The 23,196-nt window shown below is 47.3% G+C and overlaps 3 protein-coding genes across 5 annotated transcripts in view; 1 reads left to right on the forward strand and 2 right to left on the reverse strand.

The window, feature by feature from the left end:
• Positions 1-23,196, forward strand: part of LOC141121984 (uncharacterized) — a 583,368-nt gene that overhangs the window by 458,925 nt on the left and 101,247 nt on the right. Inside the window, exon 6 of the mRNA XM_073611769.1 lies at positions 13,450-13,533. Coding sequence (XP_073467870.1) covers positions 13,450-13,533 — 84 coding nt within the window. The remainder of the gene's footprint in view (positions 1-13,449; positions 13,534-23,196) is intronic.
• The window catches only part of LOC141121987 (uncharacterized), a 481,910-nt gene that overhangs the window by 266,717 nt on the left and 191,997 nt on the right, over positions 1-23,196 (reverse strand). The gene's annotated exons all lie outside the window — the stretch shown is intronic.
• LOC141121965 (uncharacterized) overlaps positions 1-23,196 on the reverse strand; it is a 208,644-nt gene that overhangs the window by 63,242 nt on the left and 122,206 nt on the right. The window lies entirely within an intron of this gene.

Below are 23,196 nucleotides of genomic sequence, written 5' to 3' on the forward strand. Positions count from 1 at the left end.
AGATAAGGTCCGCAACCTTACCCTTGTAATGTGGATCAAGGAGGGTTGCCAGCCAGTAATGATCCCTCTCTTTGATACCAAGAATACAAGGATCCTTCTGCAGGCTTTGCAGGATCAGGGAAGCCATGCAGCGTAGGTTTTCTGAGGCATTCGGTCCGGAGTCCTCTGGGTCACTAAGGACGACATGATCCGCAGCCACCTCCTCCCAGCCACATACAAGTCCATGGGTTTTTTCGGACTGTAAATGATCCCTTGAAGACTGCTGCTGATGCTGAGTGCCAGGCTCCACCTCCATGCTTACACAATCCTCCTCCTCCTCATCGTCCTCTTCCTGTGTGATCGGTGGGCACGCAGGAACACTGTCTGGATAAAGGGGGCCTTGAGAGGTAAGGAAGTCCTCCTCTTCCTGCCTCTGTTCTGCCTCAAATGCCCTGTCCATTATTCCACGCAGCGTGTGCTCCAACAGGTGGACAAGAGGGACAGTGTCACTGATGCATGCACTGTCACTGCTCACCATCCTCGTGGCCTCCTTAAATGGTGACAGGACAGTGCATGCATCCCTGATCATGGCCCACTGGCATGGGGAAAAAAGAAACAAGCTTCCTGACCCTGTCCTGGTGCCATAGTCGAATAGGTACTCATTGATGGCCCTCTGCTGCGTGTGCAGCCACTGCAGCATGGCCAATGTTGAGTTCCACCTGGTGGGCATGTCACAGATTAGGCAATTCTTGGGCAGGTTAAATTCCTTTTGGAGGTCAGCCAGCCGAGCACTGGCATTATATGACCTGTGGAAATGCACATAGACTTTCCTGGCCTGCCTCAAGGCATCCTGTACGCCCGGGTACCTGCCCAAGAACCGCTGCACCACCAAGTTAAGGACGTGAGCCAAACAGGGCACATGGGTCAGTTGTCCCTGTCGGAGGGCAGAAAGGAGGTTGGTGCCATTGTCGCAAACCACCATTCCTGGTTTAAGCTGACATGGCGTCAACCACCTCTGAACCTGCCCCTGCAGAGCTGACAGAATCTCTGCCCCAGTGTGGCTCCTGTCCCCCAAGCACACCAGCTCAAGCACCGCATGGCATCTTTTTGCCTGAGTGCTTGCGTAGCCCCTTGAACGCCTACTTAGCACCACTGGTTCCGAGGACAAATCAGCACACGAAGAGGCCTTGGAGGAAGAAAAAGAGGAGGGTGTGGAGGAGAAAGGTGTGGCAGAATCACCACTAGTAGAATTTTGGAGGCGTGGTGGTACAACCTCCAACACTACTGCACCCTGTCCTGCATCCTTCCCAGCTGCCAGAAGAGTCACCCAGTGCACGGTGAAAGATAGGTAATGTCCCTGTCCATGCCTGCTGGACCATGAGTCAGCGGTAATATGCACCTTACCGCTGACCACCCTGTCCAGCAAGGCCAAGACATTGCCTTCCACATGCCAGTAGAAAGCCGGAATCGCCTTCCATGAGAAAAAGTGGCATTTGGGAACCTACCACTGAGGAACCACACATTCCACAAACTAACAGAAGGGGGCAGAGTCTACCAATTGAAAAGGCAGCAGTTGAAGTGCTAGCAAATTAGCCAAGCTAGCATTCAACCGCTGGGCAAGTGGATGGCTGGGAGCGAACTTCTTTCAGCGGTGCAGCAGCTGGGGCAGGGAAATTTGCCTGGTACGATCTGACATCGGTGTACCGATAGCAGATTGCCCGCAAGTACTTGCCTGTGACACACCTAATTCTACACCTTCATTCCTCTCAGTGCAGGTTTCAGAGAGGACTGAAGGTATAGTGGGGTTGGAGATCTCAGCTGATGAGGAGCAAGGAGAGGTCCGCTTTGTTCTTTGGTGTGGGTCTTTTAGGTACGCTTGCCAACGAACTGCATGGCAGGTCGACATATGTCTGGTCAAGCATGTGGTACCCAAGCGGGAGATGTTTTGGCCACGCAAGATACGCTTGAGACATATGTTGCAAATAGCAGCGGTGCGATCTGATGCACTCATCTCAAAAAAGGCCCACACCAAAGAACTTTTGAAATGACGTGCAGAGACAGCAGCGTCCTGCACATGCGGAGCTCTACGGTGTAATGCAGTCGGTGTGCTGCCCTTAAGCTGGCCCCTGGAGAGCATCCTGCCTCGTTGGAGACGTGGCTCCTCCTCCTCCTCTCTCCTATCAGGCACCCACGTGGAGTCAGTGACTTCCTCATCATCCCCTTCCTTCTCATCACTGGAGCAATCCTGGCAGTATGCTGCAGCTGGGGGAACATGACTGCCAGATTGCTGTCCTTCTGGGGCACCCCCTCTCTCTGGGCTCACGTTACTGCCTTCCTCTAGCTGGGTACCATCATCGGAGCCTTCAAAAAGCTGAGCATCCTCCTGGAACATGCACCCAACACTAAAGTTCAGGGGACTCCTCAGGAGGACATGGTGGGGCTAGGGAAGGAGTGACTGATGCCATTGGGCTGAGGGAAGAGGCCGCATTGGTAGCTGCTTTTCCAGACAAAGTATCCTGAGCCTGGGTGAGAGAGGATGAGGAGGATGAGGACGGCTTGGTCATCCACTCATGGCATGTTGCGGCTCAACGCGGCCAGCTGCCGAAAAAAAGGACAAGCGTGTCCCATGGCCACATGCTGATGAGGATGCACCGTCTCCACGACCAGCACTGTTGCCTCTAGACACAGAGCCTGCTTGCCCTCTTTTATTGGCTTGTGACTGTCTGCCTCTCCTTGTTGGCCTTCCAGACATACTAATGGCCTGCAGTGAGATGTAGCTGCACAAAGCTGGGATGTATATATATATATATATATATATATATATACTGATTATACTGCAGCTAGCAGTATCAAGTGCCTGCCTGTAATATTTTTAGGATGAGAACACCAGCAATTGTCTTCAGGTAGCTTTAGGTGCACACTGTGCAGAGGACACAGTACACTAACTGTAAATACTGCAGCTGCCTGCCTGTGGTATTAATAGGATCAGAAGAACACCAGCAATTGTCTTCAGGTAGCTTTAGGTGCACACTGTGCAGAGGACACAGTACACTAACTGTAAATACTGCAGCTGCCTGCCTGTGGTATTAATAGGATCAGAAGAACACCTGCAATTGTCTTCAGGTAGCTTTAGGTGCACACTGTGCAGAGGACATAGTACACTAACTGTAAAAACTGCAGCTGCCTGCCTGTGGTATTAATAGGATCAGAACACCAGCAATTGTCTTCAGGTAGCTTTAGGTGCACACTGTGCAGAGGACACAGTACACTAACTGTAAATACTGCAGCTGCCTGCCTGTGGTATTAATAGGATCAGAAGAACACCAGCAATTGTCTTCAGGTAGCTTTAGGTGCACACTGTGCAGAGGACACAGTACACTAACTGTAAATACTGCAGCTGCCTGCCTGTGGTATTAATAGGATCAGAAGAACACCTGCAATTGTCTTCAGGTAGCTTTAGGTGCACACTGTGCAGAGGACATAGTACACTAACTGTAAAAACTGCAGCTGCCTGCCTGTGGTATTAATAGGATCAGAACACCAGCAATTGTCTTCAGGTAGCTTTAGGTGCACGCAGTTCAAAGGACACAGTACACTAACTGTAAATACTGCAGCTGCCTGCCTGCGGTATTAATAGGATCAGAAAAACACCAGCAATTGTCTTCAGGTAGCTTTAGGTGCACACTTTGCAAAGTACACAGTACGCTAACTGTAAATAATGCAGCTGCCTGCCTGTGGTATTAACCGCTTCAGCCCCGGAAGATTTTACCCCCTTCCTGACCAGAGCGTTTTTTGCGATTCGGCACTGCGTCGCTTTAACTGACAATTGCGCGGTCGTGCGACGTGGCTCCCAAACAAAATTGACGTCCTTTTTTCCCCACAAATAGAGCTTTCTTTTGGTGGTATTTGATCGCCTCTGCGATTTTTATTTTTTGCGCATAAACAATATAAGAGCGAAAATTTTGAAAAAAACGCATTATTTTTTACATTTTGCTATAATAAATATCCCCCAAAAATATATAAAAATTTATTTTTTTCCTCAGTTTAGGCCGATCATATTCTTCTACATATTTTTGGTTAAAAAAAAAAATCGCAATAAGAGTTTATTAATTGGTTTGCGCAAACGTTATAGCGTTTACTAAATAGGGGATAGTTTTATGGCATTTTTATTAGTAATTTTTTTTTATTAGTAATGGCAGCAATCAGCGATTTTTATTGTGACTGCGATGTTATGGCGGACATGTCGGACATTTTTGACACATTTTTGGGACCATTGTCATTTATACAGCGATCAGTGCGATTAAAAATGCACTGATTACTGTGTAAATGACACTGGCAGTGAAGGGGTTAACCACTAGGGGGCGGGGAGGGGTTAAGTATGTCCTAGGGGAGTGATTACTAACTGTAGGGGGATGGACTCTGTGTGTGACGTCACTGATCTCTGCTCCAATGACAGGGAGCAGAGATCGAGTGACACTTGTCACTAGGCAGAACGGGGAGATGCTGTTTACAACGGCATCTCCCCGTTTGTCCTCTCTGTGAGGGGGATCACGGGTATCCCCGCGGCGATCGAGTCCGCTGGACCTGCGACCCGACTCACGGAGCTCCTGGCTGGCGCGCTCGCGCCGCTGACGGCGCGCACGCAATGGCACGGCGGGAAATTCAAATGGACGTACAGGTACGCCCATTTGTCCAGCCGTGCCATTCTGCCAACGTACATCGGCGTGCACCGGTCGGGAAACAGTTAATAGGATCAGAAGAACACCAGCAATTGTCTTCAGGTAGCTTTAGGTGCACACTGTGCAAAGGACACAGTACACTAACTGTAAATACTGCAGCTGCCTGCCTGTGGTATTAATAGGATCAGAAGAACACCGGCAATTGTCTTCAGGTAGCTTTAGGTGCACACTGTGCAAAGGACACAGTACACTAACTGTAAATACTGCAGCTGCCTGCCTGTGGTATTAATAGGATCAGAAGAACACCAGCAATTGTCTTCAGGTAGCTTTAGGTGCACACTGTGCAGAGGACACAGTACACTAACTGTAAATACTGCAGCTGCCTGCCTGTGGTATTAAAAGGATCAAAACACCAGCAATTGTCTTCAGGTAGCTTTAGGTACATGCAGTTCAAAGGACACAGTACACTAACTGTAAATACTGCAGCTACCTGCCTGCGGTATTAATAGGATCAGACGAACACCAGCAATTGTCTTCACGTAGCTTTAGGTGCACACTGTGCAAAGGACACAGTACGCTAACTGTAAATACTGCAGCTACCTGCCTGTGGTATTAATAGGATCAAAAGAACACCAGCAATTGTCTTCAGGTAGCTTTAGGTGCACACTGTGCAGAGGACATGGTACACTAACTGTAAATACTGCAGCTGCCTGCCTGTGGTATTAATAGGATCAGAAGTACACCAGCAATTTTCTTCAGGTAGCTTTAGGTGCACACTGCAAAGGACACAGTACACTAACTGTAAATACTGCAGCTGCCTGCCTGTGGTATTAATAGGATCAGAAGAACACCAGCAATTGTCTTCAGGTAGCTTTAGGTGCACACTGTGCAGAGGACACAGTACACTAACTGTAAATACTGTAAAAACACCTGCCTGCCTGTATATTAGTTATTATAATAATATACTAATTATATATACTATATAATTAGTATATTAGGAAGAGAATAACAGGAACGGATCTAGCTAAACTTAATACAGTGTATACATATATGTACAACACCTAGGATGCATATATATATACAATACACTATAAGTGCATCTAACAGACTCGCCTGCCTACTCTATCTAACTTAAATCAAATGACACTGTGTCTCTGTCTATCTCTCTCTGCCGCTGCAACACACTACACAAGGCTGCCACGCAGGCGGCCTTATATAGTGTGGGGCATGTACTAAACCCCCTGAGCCATAATTGGCCAAAGCCACCCTGGCTTTGACCTATTACGGCTCTCTGTACAGACGGCGCTGTGATTGGCCAAGCATGTGGGTCATAGTGCATGCTTGGCCAATCATCAGCCGGCAATGCACTGCGATGCAGTGAATTGTGGCCGTGACGCCCCACTCAAATTTGGGGCGAATGGCCCATAATATTCACAATTCGACGAACAACCGAACAGGCGATTTTCGAGTCGAACATGGGTTTGACTCGAAATTAAAGCTCATCCCTAGACACCTTGGCTTAGACATTGAAACTTGGCCACCTCACACCCGAACTGTCATATCCAATGTCCTTATTGCCATGAGCCTAGCTATTGCTAGAAACTGGTAATCCCCACATCCTCCTTCTATCCTGGAAGTGATTCTACATCTGAACAATCACCGTCTCATGGAATACATGTATGTCAAGACCTATCTTCAAATTCCAGCATTCCAAAAGAAATGGGCCCCTTGGCTTACCCACACTAAAGGCCCATCTCTGCCTTGATCCACCACCATCACTGCTCTCTCTTTCGACCTTCTAATGAACTTTCGACACATAGGACTTCCTATCTTTCTACCCTCACAGACACTGCCGTCCTTTCTTAATATAGGCAATATGCCTTTCTCCACCACTCAAAACCAATCTATCTATCGCACACACTTGACAAACTATCTAACAATTTGTATATGATAATGCTTTTTTTCCCCTTCATTTGTCTTATATACTCTTTGTACGTTATTGTACCTGTTTGAATCGTGTACCATTACTCAAACGTTACAATATATGAAAATATGTTCACTCTGTATTGCCAAAAAACATAACATTTTATTTTTTTAAAAAAGTGAATTTATATAGAGTGAGGGTGTGTCCCGTATTTCAAATTGTGTTCAAAATTGTCCACATATGTAAACAAAACTATTAATCATGAAAATGAGTTACTCCAAAAAAATAGTATAAATGCTACACGGTCAATGGTGCATATGCTTCACAGATCATAAATCATACAATTAAGTACAATAATTCTTATATAGTGAATAAAGTTCTAATAGTGCATATATGATCAGTAAACAGGTGTTTCAAGGCTGGACACTTAATCAAATAAACATAGAAGGAGTTATTAAAATATACACAAATCTTCACAGAGTGAGTCTATTTGAAAAAAAGTCCTTGGTGATCTAGATGGGTGGCTTGGTTTATCCCTTCACCAGTGTCGGAGAAAGCATATAATTAAGTGACTTGGCCCCTTCTTCCCATGTCACCTCTGTGCTCTCTGGCCTCTCATATTATATATACTTTAAACCAGCATATCATCCTATCTCCCAAGTGTGCTGTGTAGATATAAGCTCGCCTCTAGGGGTCCTCTGCTTCAGCGTTTTCCAATGTACTGTATATCATAAGGGGTACTGGGTCTCCTTTCCAATAGGCTCCCATATAGATGTATAAGGAGAAAGAGGAACACTCTAATAGTGTAATAACGTTTTTAAAGGTATTTATTGAAATAATGCAAACAGCAAAAACTCACATTTAAAAGCCGTATGTCGGCGAAAATCCACGAGTGCTGAACTCGTTCCTATGCGGCGTTACTTCCGGTACTCCTCCACTCCCTAAGTGTATCGTCATGGTCACTTCCCCCTGATGAAGGCACATTTATATATTTGTATATATATTTGTGGGTATATTTTGAGAAGTAGATGCAAAGTGGACGCAGTGGACTAGCAGATAACACTATATTGAGTACAAAATATTGTACGATTACATGGATTTGCAATATAGAAGCAACTATTACAAGGTTAATTAAGTAGGTGCAAAGTGGAAGCAGTGGATCTGCAGGGAACAGCTCTTTGAGCACAAAGCACTTTATGTTGTATAAGAATTTGCACATGGATCAGTTTACTTAATCTATTGATAACACCATAAGATCAATGAAGTAGGTGTAAAGTGGAAGCAGTAGATCGGCAGAGATTATTTTGAGCACCTAGCACTTTATATATGAATGTATCCACATATTTTAGTGTATTTGTGATGATTTATGTGCACACACAATAGGACAGCGCTGTGACACATAATGGTCTTCTAGTTGATAAAGGGAATACTTACCTTTGTTACAGCAGCAGTCCGGTATAAGTTATTTTTGTAGGTATTTGAGTTGTTACACATAGCGCGGGTTTTATTCTATTTATATTGGTGACATAATTGCCCAAATCTGTGGATCAGGAGCCATTTCCACCCTTTACTCTCGGCTGGGGTTCTTTGTATCCATATAACAGATGTTCTACATGACTAAATCTGCAATCAATTTTACTGCAAAATCAAAGTCAAAGTCTCCCCCCAAGCAATAATATATTTCTATCCCCCCTTGGTGGGAGTGGAGATGACCCCATCTATAAGGATATACAGTACATACACACAGCACAAGGCCGTGTTCACACTACCAGACGTTTCTCAGGACTGCAGTTCCTCTGATCTCCACAAGGTGATGATCTCACTTCTACCCAGACAAGAAGTCTCTATGGAATACAGGAAGTGATGTCAGGTACAGACAGGAAGTGATGTCAGGTTCAAACAGGAACATCCATGTAGGAGGAAGTAGAGCGGAGACGTTGCAGGAACTGGCGGCAGAGGAGGTAATACGTAGATTAACCCCTTCAGGGGGATCAGTTGATGATTAATATATCTTGCTTCCAAAGATGGCCATACATGGTTCAGTTTTATTGTTCAGCCAGCGGGATGAGTGACAAAACTGAACGGATTCCCCCATGCTCACATTGGAGGGGGATGGGGGAATCCTCCCCACTGCACTATTGTATTCTGACAATGGGGGGCGCTCCTCCGCTCTCAGAATACACAGATCAGTGATGAAGCTATTGGGTGCAGCCGCTGATCGAGTGACTTTTATCCGGCAGTGACCACCATGGATGGAAATGTGACCGATCCCTGCTGAACCAGCTGAATATTCTCATTTGTCTCTGAGCTCCTTCTTGCTATTCCTCGTCCTGCCTGTTTCCTTGGATTGATTTTCTGTGTAAGCCCTCACAGTTACTCTTGGTGGCGCAGGAATGGGCCCTGCTGTGAAATATTAGATCAAGAATTGTAATTACATGTCCCTGTTGAACAGGGGCAGAAAAATTGGGCCTTAGGCACTGGTGCCACAACACTGCAACCCCTCACAGATGCTATAGTTGGAGCACAGGAGTGAGCCTTGCTGCAAAGTATTGCATCAAAAATTGAAATTACACGACCCTGTTAAACAGGGGCAGAAAAATTGCCACAACACTGCAACCCCTCACAGATGCTATAGTTGGAGCACAGGAATGAGCCCTGCTGCAAAGTATTGCACCAAAAATTGTAATTATACGCCCCTGTTAAACAGGGGCTGAAAAATTGGGCCTTGGACACTGGTGCTGGTGCCACAACACTGCAACCCCTCACAGATACTATAGTTGGAGTGCAGGAATGAGCCCTGCTGCAAAGTATTGCATCAAAAATTGTAATTACACGCCCCTGTTAAACAGGGGCAGAAAAATTGGGCCTTGGCCACTGGTGGCGGTACCCAGAACCAAACATGTTCTTACAAGCTATCAGCATGAAAATTGAGGAGGAAGAGGATTGTGACTCAGCATAACAGGATAGTCACTTAGCATCAGCATAGGCAGTCTTGAAGGGATCTCACATTAAAGAAAAAAATCAATCAGTTACATCAGCATCAGATGCTTGGTAGCTGGTGATCCAAGACTGATTCATTTTTATGAAGGTCAGCAGATCGACCGATTCGGTGGACAGGCGCACTCTGTGATTGGTTACAAAGCTTCCAGCAGTACTGAATATGCGTTCTGAAAGAACGCTGGATGCAGGGCAGGCCAGGAGCTCAATTGCATACTGTGCAAGCTCTGGCCAGTGATCCATCCTCAAGACCCAGTAACCCAGAGGATTTTTGGTGGGAAAGGTGTCCAAGTCTGATCTTGCCCCTAGGTAATCCTGCACCATGTGAATCAGACGCTGGCGATGGTTGCTGGAACAGATTAGACCTTGGGGCTGCGGACTAAAAAATTGTCTGAACGCATCAGTCAGATGGCCACCTTCTCCACCGCTCCTTCTGTGACTGAACGAAGCCTCAGCAACACGTTGTCCAGGAGGACCAGGAAATTGTAACCTCCCAGGCTCTGAAAACGCGTTGCACAAACCTTTCTGCAAGGCCTCCCGAAGATATTTCATCCTCTGTTCCCTCTGCGATGGCAAGATAAGGTCCGCAACCTTACCCTTGTAACATGGATCAAGGAGGGTTGCCAGCCAGTAATCATCCCTCCCCTTGATACCACGAATACGAGGATCCTTCTGCAGGCTTTGCAGGATCAGGGAGGCCATGCAGCGTAGGTTTGCTGAGGCATTCGGTCCAGAGTCCTCTGGGTCACTAAGGATGACATGATCTGCAGCCACCTCCTCCCAGCCACCTACAAGTCCATGGGTTTCTTCAGACTGTAAATGATCCCTTGAAGACTGCCAGGCTCCACCTCCATGCTGACACAATCCTCCTCCTCCTCGTCCTATTCCTGTGTGATCAGCGGGCACGCAGGAACACTGTCTGGATAAAGGGGGCCTTGAGAGGTAAGGAAGTTCTCCTCTTCCTCCCTCTGTTCTGCCTCAAGTGCCCTGTTCATTATTCCATGCAGTGTGTGCTCCAACAGGTGGACAAGAGGGACAGTGTCACTGATGCATGCACTGTCACTGCTCACCATCCTCTTGGCCTACTCAAATTGTGACAGGACAGTGCATGCATTCCTGATCATAGCCCACTGGCGTGGGGAAAAAAACCAAGCTCTCCTGACCCTGTCCTGGTGCCATAGTCGCATAGGTACTCATTGACAATTGCAACTGTACTCATAGGTACTCATTGATGACACAGTACACTAACTGTAAATACTGCAGCTGCCTGGCTGTTAATAATAGGATCAGAAGAACACCAGAAATTGTCTTCAGGTAGCTTTAGGCGCACACTGTGCAAAGGACACAGTACACTAACTGTAAATACTGCAGCTGCCTGCCTGTGGTATTAATAGGATCAGAAGAACACCAGCAATTGTCTTCAGGTAGCTTTAGGTGCATACTGTGCAGAGGACACAGTACACTAACTATAAATACTGCAGCTGCCTGCCTGTGGTATTAATAGGATCAGAACACCAGCAATTGTCTTTAGGTAGCTTTAGGTGCACACTCTGCAGAGGACACACTACACTAACTTGTAAATACTGCAGCTGCCTGCCTGTGGTATTAATAGGATCAGAAGAACACCAGCAATTGTCTTCAGGTAGCTTTAGGTGCACACTGTGCAAAGGACACAGTACACTAACTGTAAATACTGTAAAAACACCTGCCTGCCTGTCAGTATATTAGGAAGAGAATAACAGGAACGGATCTAGCTAAACTGAATACAGTGTGTATATATATATGTATATATAAATATTTATGCAACACCTAGGATGCATATATATACACAATACACTGTAAGTGCAGCTAACTGACTCGCCTGCCTACTCTATCTAACTTAAATCAAATGACACTGTCTCTCTGTCTATCTCTCCACCGCGGCCGCAACACACTACACAAGACCGCCACGCAGGCGGCCTTATATAGTGTGGGGCGTGTACTAAAACCCTGAGCCATAATTGGCAAAGCCACCCTGGCTTTAGCCAATTACGGCTCTCTGTACAGATGGCGCTGTGATTAGCCAAGCATGCGGATCATAGTGCATGCTTGGCCAATCATCAGCCAGCAATGCACGGCGATGCCGCAGTGAATTATGGGCCGTGACACGCCACTCGATTTTGGCACGAACGGCCCATAACGTTCGAAATTCGACGAACGATCGAAAATGCGATGTTCGAGTTGAACATGGGTTCGACTCGAACTCAAAGCTCATCCCTAGTCCTATATATACCTTTATCCTGATTCCTGGATCTCCTCCTCATCTGTCCTCCATATCCTCTTACACAGCTTTTCTCCACCCTGGGGGGTGGAAGCTTGGCACCAGCACTCAGCAAAATCCATCCCCACCATTAGGAGCTCTGGAGAAAATTAGCTGCTATTTACACTCCATTCCTCCGCACGTCACCTGATCACATGGGAACTTACTTTCACATATTCCTGACAGATTTTTGTATGGTAAAGGTCAAAGTCCATTTTTTAGTTTAGGAGAGGTAGGACGCACCCAGGAACAATGATTTGGTTTGCTCAGGAGCCTCATATAGAGGACCCCTCAAATCTCCCCATCCAAATGTCCCTCCATCCAAAGTAATTATGTCCTATGACATCACACTGACCTCACAACCCCTCCTCCCATTGTCCCTCCATCTGGCTCCTTTTTTTTCTGATACTCTTAGGATGTGGGCGGACCCTTGGCATCCTCACTAGCAAAGTGGGACTGTTGGTCCTGCATTGTATGTAATGACATCAGAATACCTACAACAAGCTTTTAACCTGCATAGTGTGGGGGTCCTGTGTGGGTGAATTATATCTCACCCTGAAGTGGGGCTTTAATAAAATGGAATTCCAAATGGTGGGATGAGGAGGATTCTGGGAATATCATTTGATTTTACTATTTGTGTTTAGATCTAGAGTTTTCCTCTTGTGAAGTGTGGAGATTTTATGACCATCACATTGCCTCCACCTCTCTCCCTGATAGAATAGAGAAATACTAGAAGAAGATTCTAGAAGTCACCAGAGAGATCATGGAGGAGAGGTGAGCGGTGCTGGGAATTCTGGGACATTATCCAGTAACAGACAAGGGATGTGTCTGGATGGTGACTGTATCATTGTGTGTGTCAGGTTCCTATAAGGTGTCAGGATGTCACTGTCTATTTCTCCATGGAGGAGTGGGAGTATTTAGAAGGACACAAGGATCTCTACAAGGACGTCATGATGGACAATCAGCCTCCCCTCACATCACCGGGTAAGAGGAGACTTTATTGTAAAGGAGAGAGCAGTACGGAGGGTCCACCTAGATCCCCCATCATCTGATAAACACATAGAAACAATGTATTCAGTCAGTGTGTGTGTTTCCTACAGATGGATCCAGTAATGGGAACCCACCAGAGAGATGTCCCCGTCCTCTGTATTCCCGGGATTCCACACAGGAAGATCACAACATCCCTCACCATCATCAGGTAGATGAGGAAAAATCCCTTGTGATCATTTTTAAACAATCATGTTTGTTACAATGAATGTTTTATTATATATTCAGAGTGGAAACCTCGGGGATGATAATATTGTTGTTAAAAAAGAGTATAAAGAGGAGGATGATAAGTATGGAGTGATGGAGGAGTCTTCAGAAGGACACAAGGATATGATGGAGCCACCAAATATCAGGAATCCACCAGAGAGATGTCCCCGTCCTCTGTATTACCGGAATTCCACACAGAAAAGTCACACCATCCCTCACCATCATCAGATAGATGAGGAACAATCACTGTTAGTATTATTAAGATCTGTACATTATCTGCATTGTTACCACTGATGTCATTTTTATTATATATTCAGAGTGGAAACCTGAGAGATTCTAAAATTGAAGCTAAAGAAGAGATAAAAAAGGAGGAAGGTCACACCATCCCGCACCGTCATCAGGTAGATGATTGACAATTATTGGTAGTTATAATTTATACACAGCATGTTTGTTACTAATAAAGTTGGGCGAACGGTTTGGGCCGAGCAAAAAGTTTGGCCCGAACATTGCCTGTTCATCTGTTTGGCAAACACCAGAATTTGTAGGGTGTTCGCCCCACTGGATGCTCTGCAATGCACTGCATAGTGCATTCTAGTCCTTGATTGGTTAATGATGTGGCCAATCAGGGTGTAGTGAATAGCTGGTCATTAAGGAGTGGGGTCGGAAAGCTGGGCGTGGCGTCCTTAACAACCGGTGAGTCATCAGCTGTCAATGGGCTTCCCTGCTGACAGCTTGAAAAAAAAATTGCAGACAAAAAAAGTGAAAAAAACACAATGTGGGAGCCCCCCTCCAATCCATACCAGACCCTTATCCATGCATGCAGCCTGATAGGCCAAGAAAGGGGGGAATGAGCGAGCTCCCCCCTCCTGAACCATACCAGGCCACATGCCCTCAACATGGGGGGGTGTTGATGGGGACAAGTGCCTCTTCTCGAAAACCCTGGGTGGTAGTTGTGGGGATCTGCAGGCAGAAGCGGAAGACCCTTTAACAAGGGGGCCCCCAGATCCTGGCCCCCCATGTAAATGAGTATGGGGTACTATCCATTCACCAAAAAAGTGCTGAAAAGTAATAAAAATACAGAGACACCGTTTTTGACAATTCCTTTATTAAAAAATAAAAATACAGTGTCTCCTGATGTAGTTCCATTGTTAATCACGCAGCACCGCCGACCCGAAAAAAAGAAAAAGAAATTGCTCCACAGTCAACTAAGGCAAACCGCCAAATGCCTGGCTTGCCATTTGACAGTTCTTATATAGGTAAGGGGCGGAGCCAACCAGCGACGTCAACTTATGGCACCACCCCCCCTTGTGATGTCACTGACCAGTGCATGCTGGGCACCACCCCATGTTGAGGGTATGTGGCCTGTTATGATTCAGGAGGGGTGGTGGTGCTTGATCGTCCCTCCCCTTTGCTGACCTGCCAAGCTGCATGCTCGGATAAGGGTCTGGTATAGATTTGGGGGGGGACCCCACGCGTTTTTTTTTTCTATTTTGCTTGGGGTTCCCCTTAAAATTCATACCACATCAGAAGGGCCTGGTAAGGATTGAGGGGACCGCCATGACGGGTTTTGTTTATCTATTTTTCTATTGCCGTAAATGGTATTGTATTGCCGGCAATTAAAATGTCATTTTCTCAAGTCGTCTTCCAGGACGGCACCCTGAGAGATGACTGGTCCACCTGACAGGAAACACAATCAATCAAGAGGTTAAAGGCCCCCGCCCCTCCCAATGCTCCTCAGTTTTTGATTGTATTTCCCCACAGCGAAACCGTTTGTTATTTTTCTGTTGACCTAGAAGCATGGGGCTGATGGTTTCCCCCTGGTGCCAAATTTCCTGTTGCCCTTCCTTACCTGTACGGTGGCCGCGCAATGGCAGGAGTTGGTGGTTTTTCCTTCTAATGGCTTCAAGACCAGAGGGTGAGTCCCGTTCTGAGGTCTGGCCAGGGCTACCATCCGTCCGCCCGTCCATCCGCCTGTCCGCCTGTCCGCCTGCCGACTGGAACGACTGTTCACGGGGGTCGCGCGGCAAGCATCTCTGCATGAAGAGCTGTTTCTCCCTGGCTGAGTGTAGCTCAGTGTCCCGGCGCTCGGCGCCATTTTCCTGGAGTTTATGACATCACTTCCTCCTCTAGAGGAGGGAGTGGGAAGGCTGCAGCAGGAAGTGACCTTTGTCCAGTACCACTTCCGGTCCTCGGCAAGATGGCGGCAGCGGTGGCGCGATGCAGCCAGCATACAAAGGATATAAAAAGCCACAGGGAACAGGCGCCCATGTCTCCTCTGCGTTCCTGTATGCAGCACCTCCAGCCGGAAGTAGCATGGAACATGAAAAGGAGAGACCTGCAGGGTCTGCGGCCATGGAAGAGACCACAGGGGGTGAGTCTGACCGGCCTTCGGAGGTTTAGAGGGGGAGGGTACCCCAACTCTTCTCCTCCGATTCTCACAGTGTATGCCTGTATGTTTTTTCAGGGGACGATGCTATTGCCCGTGAGGTTGCCAGCCGGCCTGTGAAATCCTCCACCCGCTCTAAAAGATGTGGGAACTGTAATGACAGGCTACCCCCAGATCATCTAAAACCCTTCTGTTTTAAATGCATACAGAAGTTGACAGGGAAGGAGACATCTCAGATGATGAAGGAATTCCTTATGCCGCGTACACACGGTTGGACTTTTCGGCTACAAAAGTCTGACAGCCTGTCCGACAGACTTTCGACGGACTTTTGGCAGACTTTTGGCGGACTTGCGGCAGACTTTCTTACAAACGGACTTGCCTACATACGATCACACAAATGTCCAACGGATTCGTACGTGATGACGTACACCGGACTAAAATAAGGAAGTTGATAGCCAGTAGCCAATAGCTGCCCTAGCGTGGGGTTTTGTCCGTCGGACTAGCACACAGACGAGCGGATTTCTTGGTCCGCCGTAGTTACGACGTAAAGATTTGAAGCATGTTTCAAATCTAAAGTCCGTCAGATTTGAGGCTGCAAAAGTCCGCTGACAGTCCGGGGAAGCCCACACACGATCGGATTGTCAGCCAGCTTTAGTCCGTCAGCGTCCGTCGGACTTTTGTAGACGAAAAGTCCGACCGGGTGTACACGGCATTACTATGCAAACTGAGATGCTGTCCACCTTAAAGTCTTTTCAGGCCACCCTTAAGCCTAGGGATCCAGAGGCTCACTTTAGTAAGGATGCCTCTTCCCAGGAGAGCTTTGCCTCCTCTAGGAGATATCGGGCGAATGTACTGAAGTACCCACTCCCCCACGATTCTGAGGAAGAGTGTGATTCAGAAGTTCCTAATCAGGAGGTTTCTGATGAAGGGGTGGTGGACAGCCAAGAGGAGGATGGGAGGGAGGAATCCAGGTCTAGCAGACATATATTTTCTGCCGACGACATGGAAGATCTTCTGAAAGCTATTTATGCCTCAGAGGAGATTCAGGAGCCTGCTGCACAGGTGTCCGCTCAGGATAGGATGTATAGAGGCTTGATTAAACCTCAGGCCAGGGTCCTTCCGGTACATTCCGCCCTTAAGGAAGTCATCCTAAGGGAATGGAAAGAACCAGAAAGAAGGCTTATAAAATATAAAACCTGGAAGCGTAGATGCCCCTTCTCTGAGGAGAATGAGGAAAGGTTTTTCAAAACTCCTAGACTAGACGCCTCCTTAGCACAGGTCTCTAAGCAGTCAGATCTTTCCTTCGAAGATACCGGTAACTTAAAGGATCAAATGAATCGCAGGGCTGAAACCATTCTACGCCGAGCCTGGGAAGTTAACGCTGCGGCTATGAGCCCTGCATTGGCTTCAGCTTGCATCGCAAGGAATGCCGACACGTGGGTCTGTAAATTAATGGACCACGTATCCCGAACCTCCAAATCCAGGGAGGTCCTGGATTCTATGGAGGTCATAGGGAATGCTGTCGCATATTTAGCTGATGCTGCGGTTGAGACAGTGCGTACAACCGCTAAAACAGGTGCCTTACTAAACTCAGCCAGGCGAGCCCTCTGTGTTAAGACCTGGGATGGGGATAGCTCATCCAAGACCCATCTTTGTGGTCTCCCTTTTGAAGGGACGCTCCTTTTTGGTGCTGGCCTAGATCAGGCTTTAGCCAGATCTACCGAGAAAGGGAAAAAACTTCCTACCAAACCTAGGAGAGAGAGGAAGCGTTTTTTTCGTGGCCCCCAGGCAAAGAACGGCTTCTCTGAGAAAAAGGTCTCCCCTATAAGACGTTGGGGCGCAGGAAAAGACAAACAAAAGACTGGCGTTCTCTTTTCTAGCCAGAAGTCAGCTGACAAGACCCCCAAATGACTTTCCGGTAGGGGGCAGACTTTCCCACTTTGCCTCTCAGTGGGAAAGAATCACCCAAAGTCCCTATGTTCTTCGAATCATAAGAGAGGGTTACAGATTGGAGTTTCTCTCCCCTCCACCCCCCAAGTTTCTCTTGACCTACCTTCCCAGGGATCCCTGCAAGGTGGTAGGAATCCTTCAGAATATAAGAGAGCTGGCCAGTCAGGAGGTTATAATACCTGTTCCAGTGGACCAGCAGGGTCAGGGGTTTTATTCCCACGTTTTTGTGGTACCAAAACCCTCAGGAAAGTATCGTCTTATTATAAATCTAAGAACCTCAATGCTTTTCTTCGTTACAAGAAGTTCCGCATGGAGAGTGTCTATTCTCTCAGGAGACATCTCCTCAAAGACGTGTTTATGGTGACCTTAGCTTTAAAAGACGCCTACCTTCATGTCCCCATTTTTTAGGGCCATCAAAGCTTCCTGAGATTTGCGATCGCCTCTCCAGAGGGAGTGCAACACTGGCAGTTCACAGCCCTCCCCTTTGGACTGGCATCCGGTCCGAGAGTCTTCACAAAGGTCATGGCAGAGGTGGTGGCTTTTTTACACCTCCAGGGAGTGGCATTGATTCCCTACCTGGACGACATTTTGATTTACAGTCTAAGTCGGGATCAACTACTTCTGAATCTATCCAGAGTAATGCAGACCTTAGAAGACCTAGGATGGATTGTCAGCAGGGAAAAGTCCTCGCTGACTCCTGCTCAGACAAAGCTGTATCTAGGTTTCCTGGTGGACTCCTCAGAGCAAAAGTTAGTTCTGCCTCAGGGCAAGGTAGAGGGCCTCATATCAGTGGTCAGGTCGCTGTTACAGGCAAACACCATCTCCTACAGAGGTATCATGAGAGTTCTGGGTCTAATTAAGTCATCTATCCCAGCTGTTCCTTGGGCACAGCTACACTCCAGGCCCCTCCAGCACTTTCTTCTATCCTCTTGGGACAGAAAAAGAGACTCTCAGGGGGGCGAAGGAGGGACCTCATCAACTTTGCTAAGTTCACAAAGCTCAGACAATGGTTAGACATTCAGGACATCATAGCAGTATTACACTGTTACAGGGCAGGTCCAGCAGCAATCTCTCAATGGTCATCAGCCACCTCCATGCCCCAGGCATCTATCCATCCTGACCATATTTTGTCAAATTTGCTAGGGCAATTTCATTTGGCATAGGGAAGCTTATATAATGGCAGCACCGAGTTCAGTGTTAGGCGCCATGAGGACACCCTGGGAGGCGTATTGTCTTTCCAATGGAGGAATATCTCTCTACGGCATACAAAGTAGCATAATTCAGGAATAGCCTAGTATATTTACCCCTTACCCTAGAGTCAAAAACATTAAGAAGCATCATTTTGGGGTCTGTTCCAAGTTCCTAGGGAGGTAACCCGGCTAAGGGTGTCAGCTATCTCTGACCAATTGTCTCCAAGGTGGGGACAGGACCATGTCATATGGAAGAAGGAGGCAGATCTCTGATCACATCTAGGGCAGGCCACAGGGGTGCTAGGGTTCATAATTGTCAATCGCTTTGGAGTGTAATAGGCCCTGTGGAGGAACTTGACCTGCATAAATCGGTCTCTGGCCGAGATCATGTTAGTGACAAAGGAAGATACACATGTCTTCCAATCCTCCTCTGATAGATCTGGGATGTCTAATTTCCACTTAGATAGGGTTTTTTCAAGTTTCTTCAGAGGGGCTATGGACAAGAGGAATTTCCAGGGAGGAAAGGGGTTTATCTATGATCTTGGTAGTAAGTAGTCCCTCCCAGTATGATTTGCGCTGGGAACTGTTTCCCATATGCATGTCGAAGCTGGTAGTATCGAAACAACATCCACCCTGGTAATGCGTAGGCATTTTTTAGATCAGAGAAGGATCTCAGTTTACCCCCGGTAACTATATGCTTCAATTTGACTATACCCTTCCTTGCCCAGACCTGGGGGTCTGGAACGGTATTCAAATGTGGTAGATTGGGATTGCCCCAAAGAGGAATGTGGGGAGAGAATGTCTCAGGAGAGCCAAAACGGGTCCTGGCTTTGTTCCATACATTGATCGCCCCCCTGATTACCACATTGCTGAGGGAGGAGTATGAGCCCATTATGGCTGCTTCCAAGGTCACTGCTGGGTTGTCCTGCAATTGGGAAAACCACCATCTGACCATCACCAGGATAGCCGCCCAGAAGTAGATCTGAAAATCTGGTAGAGACAGGCCCCTCTGGGTGACGGGCAGCTGAAGGGTGGTAATGGCTAGTCGTGGGGGTCTTCCATTCCAAACAAAGGAAGATATTATACTTTTTATTTTGGCGAAGAATAAAGCTGGTGGAATCAAAGGGGCATTTCGAAAAAGGTAAAGGAATTTGGGAGATAAATAATTTTAACTAAGTTTACCCTACCTACTGGTGATAGGGGAAGGGTCCTCCAGGCTATACATTTCTGCGAGAAGTTTTTAAGTAATGGTCGAAGGTTCAGCTCATAGTATGAGGACAACGTAGTCCCAATCTTTACACCTAAGTATTTGAATTCAGATGTCCAGTTGAGGGGGGTGCCTGTTGGTGGGTGGTGACCCGACGCATTTAGTGAAAAAAGGATTGATTTCCACCAATTGACCTTAATGCCTGAAAATGAGCCGAATTAATTTATAATGTGAAGCGCTGGTGTGAGGGAGGAGAAGTCCTTGAGGAGGAGGAGGGTATCATCGGCATATAAGGACATTTTATCTGTTACTACGCCAACTTGGATTCCCTTTACTGAAGGGGCAGATCTAATACGAGCTGCCATAGGCTCCATGGCTAGCGCGAATAATCTAGGGAATAGTGGGCAGCCCTGTCTGGTGCCCCTGGACAGGGGAAACGGCAAGGAGAGCGAATTGTTTGTGCATATACGGGCCGTGGGAATGTGGTATAGCATCTGGACCCAGCTGATAAAGCAAGGGTCGAACCCAAATTTGCGAAGGACTGCCCAGAGTTAGCGCCACTCAACCGAGTCAAAAGCCTTTTCGGCGTCTAAGGAGGCGACTACCCCCAGGCCGTCCCCGCCCGCCCTGGAGAGATGTGTAAGGAGGCGTCGGATGTTTATGTCGACCCCTCTGCCTGGCATAAATCCAGACTGGTCCGTGTGCACCAACGCCGTAATCACAGTGTTCAGTCGAGCGGCCAACACCTTAGTCAACAGCTTGGCGTCCACATTAAGGAGGGAGATTGGGCAATATGAAGAACACTGTTCAGGGGGCTTACCATGTTTAAGGATGACCACTATAACTGCCTCAGCCATTGTCGGGGGGTAATGAGTTTCCTTCCATGGCCTTTTGCAGTACTAGTCTAAACGATGGTAATATTTCCTCAGCATAAGTTTTGAAGAATTCAGCAGGTATCCCATCTGGACCTGGCGTTTTGCTGTTTTGCAAGGAGGCAACTGCCCTCTATAACTCCTCTAATAGGATAGGACCGTCTAAAGCTTCTCTAAATGTGGATGTCAGGCAAGGGAGCTCCACCCCGTCGAGGTATGCCGTCAGTTCTTCGTCCGTGCACTCCATTCGAGAACCATAGAGTTCCTGATAGAATGATGCAAATCTGTCATTGATGGAAGAGGGCTCTGTCAGAGTCGTCCCATCCGAGTCACATATGGACGAGATAGTCACCGGGGTGGAGCTTTCCCTCGCCAACCATGCCAGCATACTGCCTGTCTTCTCCCCATGCTCAAAGATTCTTTGGGACTGATGTAGGAACTTTGTTTTGGTAGCTGATGTTTGTAGCTGTGGAACATCCCTCAACACTGCCTGGAAGTTAGAATATGCTCTCTGAGACCCCAACTCGGAGTATTCCTCCTCAAGTGCTGTCACCCTCTCCTCAGCCTTTTGGGTCTCCTCCCTCAGATCTTTACGGACTTTGCGGATATGCGACTGCAAGCTACCCCTGGTGAAGGTCTTAAATGCGTCCCAAGACGTGATCAGAGACACTGATTGATCCAACTCCCGCCAATATTGCATCGCCTCAGACCTATATGGTTCCGATATTCTGGAATCAGACAGCCAGAACCTGGACAGTCTCCACAAACTCTCCCCCGGTGTACAGGACACGCACAGCTTCAAGGCAAGCAGGGCGTGATCGGATATGCTGTGAGGGAGAATGGTGATATCCTGAACCCTGGGTAGGACAGATCCCCCCGCATAGGCAAGGTCTAAATGTGAGAGGGTTTTGTGTGAGGCTGAGTGGCATGTATAAGCCCTCCGAGAAGAGTTACGCCATCTCCAAACATCAGTTAGATTAGAAGCTTCCGCCCAGGAGAGCAGCTCTGAAGATGAGACCACTCCGGGTGAGAGTCTGTCCATCCCAGGATCCGGGGGCCAGGTTAAAGTCCCCCAGCATCACCACATTATCCATAGCATAAGTAGCAATTCTAGAGATAAGCTGATTAAGTAATCTCGTGGAGGCCGGGGGGTTAAGTACAGTCCCACCACCAGCAGCTCCAATCTGTCTACCATGGCATGGAGTATTACAAAGCGGCCCTCCGAGTCTAGTTCCAGCGCCAGCAGTTTGAACGGTAGTGACTTATGAACAAGAATACTGACCCCCCCTAGAGTAATTGGTGTATGTGGAGTGGTACTCATGTCCTACCCAGGGCCGTCTACGGCTCAAAAGCTTACTGCCTGTCATGTGAGTTTCCTGCAGTATACATATTTGAGGATGATAGGTTTTGAGAAACTGAAACACTAATGACCTCTTCACAGAGGAGTTCAAACCCCTAACGTTCCATGAAACAATAGTACAGTCAGCCATAATCATCTAATGGTACATTTTCAAGCTGTGGACCTACACCCAGAACTAGATGCAACGTCCGGACCGCTATGTGGGTCAGGACGTGGCATCCAAAACATTTGGTGACATACATGCTTACATCGCTTGTGAAAAAACAACAAAAGAACCAATTATAACAAGATCCTTAGCCATCTTGGACACGCCCCCTCAGGCACTATATTTAAAAAAAAATAATTTTTATTGTTTCATTTTAACCACTTGCCGACCGCACTTCAATATACTTTCCTATAGCTGAATGACGGCTACAGCGCGGCTGGCTAGTCCTGGGAGGGCGTCTATTGACATTCTCCCGTGCTCAGGCTTCTCATGCGCCCCTAGTGTGCGCACCTGGAAGTGTCTGTGATTGCTGGGTCTGTGGCACATCATGCGCATCATGGATCAAGGTAAAGGGCCAATCACAGCGACCCTTTACCATGTGATCGCTCTGCCCAATGATGGAACGATCACTTTGTCAACAAACCTGGATCATTCCCGGTTCATCTCATGCAGCTTCTGTGTTTCTCTTTCCTCTCCTCACACACTGTATCAGTGTGAGGAGAGGAGAGAGAAACACTGCAGCAGCATGAGTTGGCATGATCCTGAGTGCCCCTACAGTGCCATCCCTGTGCCCCTACAGTGCCATCAGTGCCACTACTATGTTGGGGTGTTTGCTTTCCAAAATGGGGTCATTTTGTGCGCGTTTCCATTGTCCTGGTGCTCTGGGGCCTTCAAAAGTGTGATAGGTAGTCAGGAAATTAGATGTGCAATTTTATGTCCCTAGAACACCTGACAGTGCTCCCTGCATGTTGGGTCTCTGTATGTGGCCAGGCTGTGTAAAAGTCTCACACGTGTGGTATTCCCATACTCAGGAGGAGCAGAATGTGTTTTGGGGTGTAATTTTTACTATGTACATGTTATGTGTTAGAAATATCTTATACATGGAGAACTTTG

Source organism: Aquarana catesbeiana, unplaced genomic scaffold (assembly GCF_042186555.1).
Source record: "Aquarana catesbeiana isolate 2022-GZ unplaced genomic scaffold, ASM4218655v1 unanchor236, whole genome shotgun sequence".
Classification (NCBI taxonomy): Eukaryota; Metazoa; Chordata; class Amphibia; order Anura; family Ranidae; genus Aquarana; species Aquarana catesbeiana.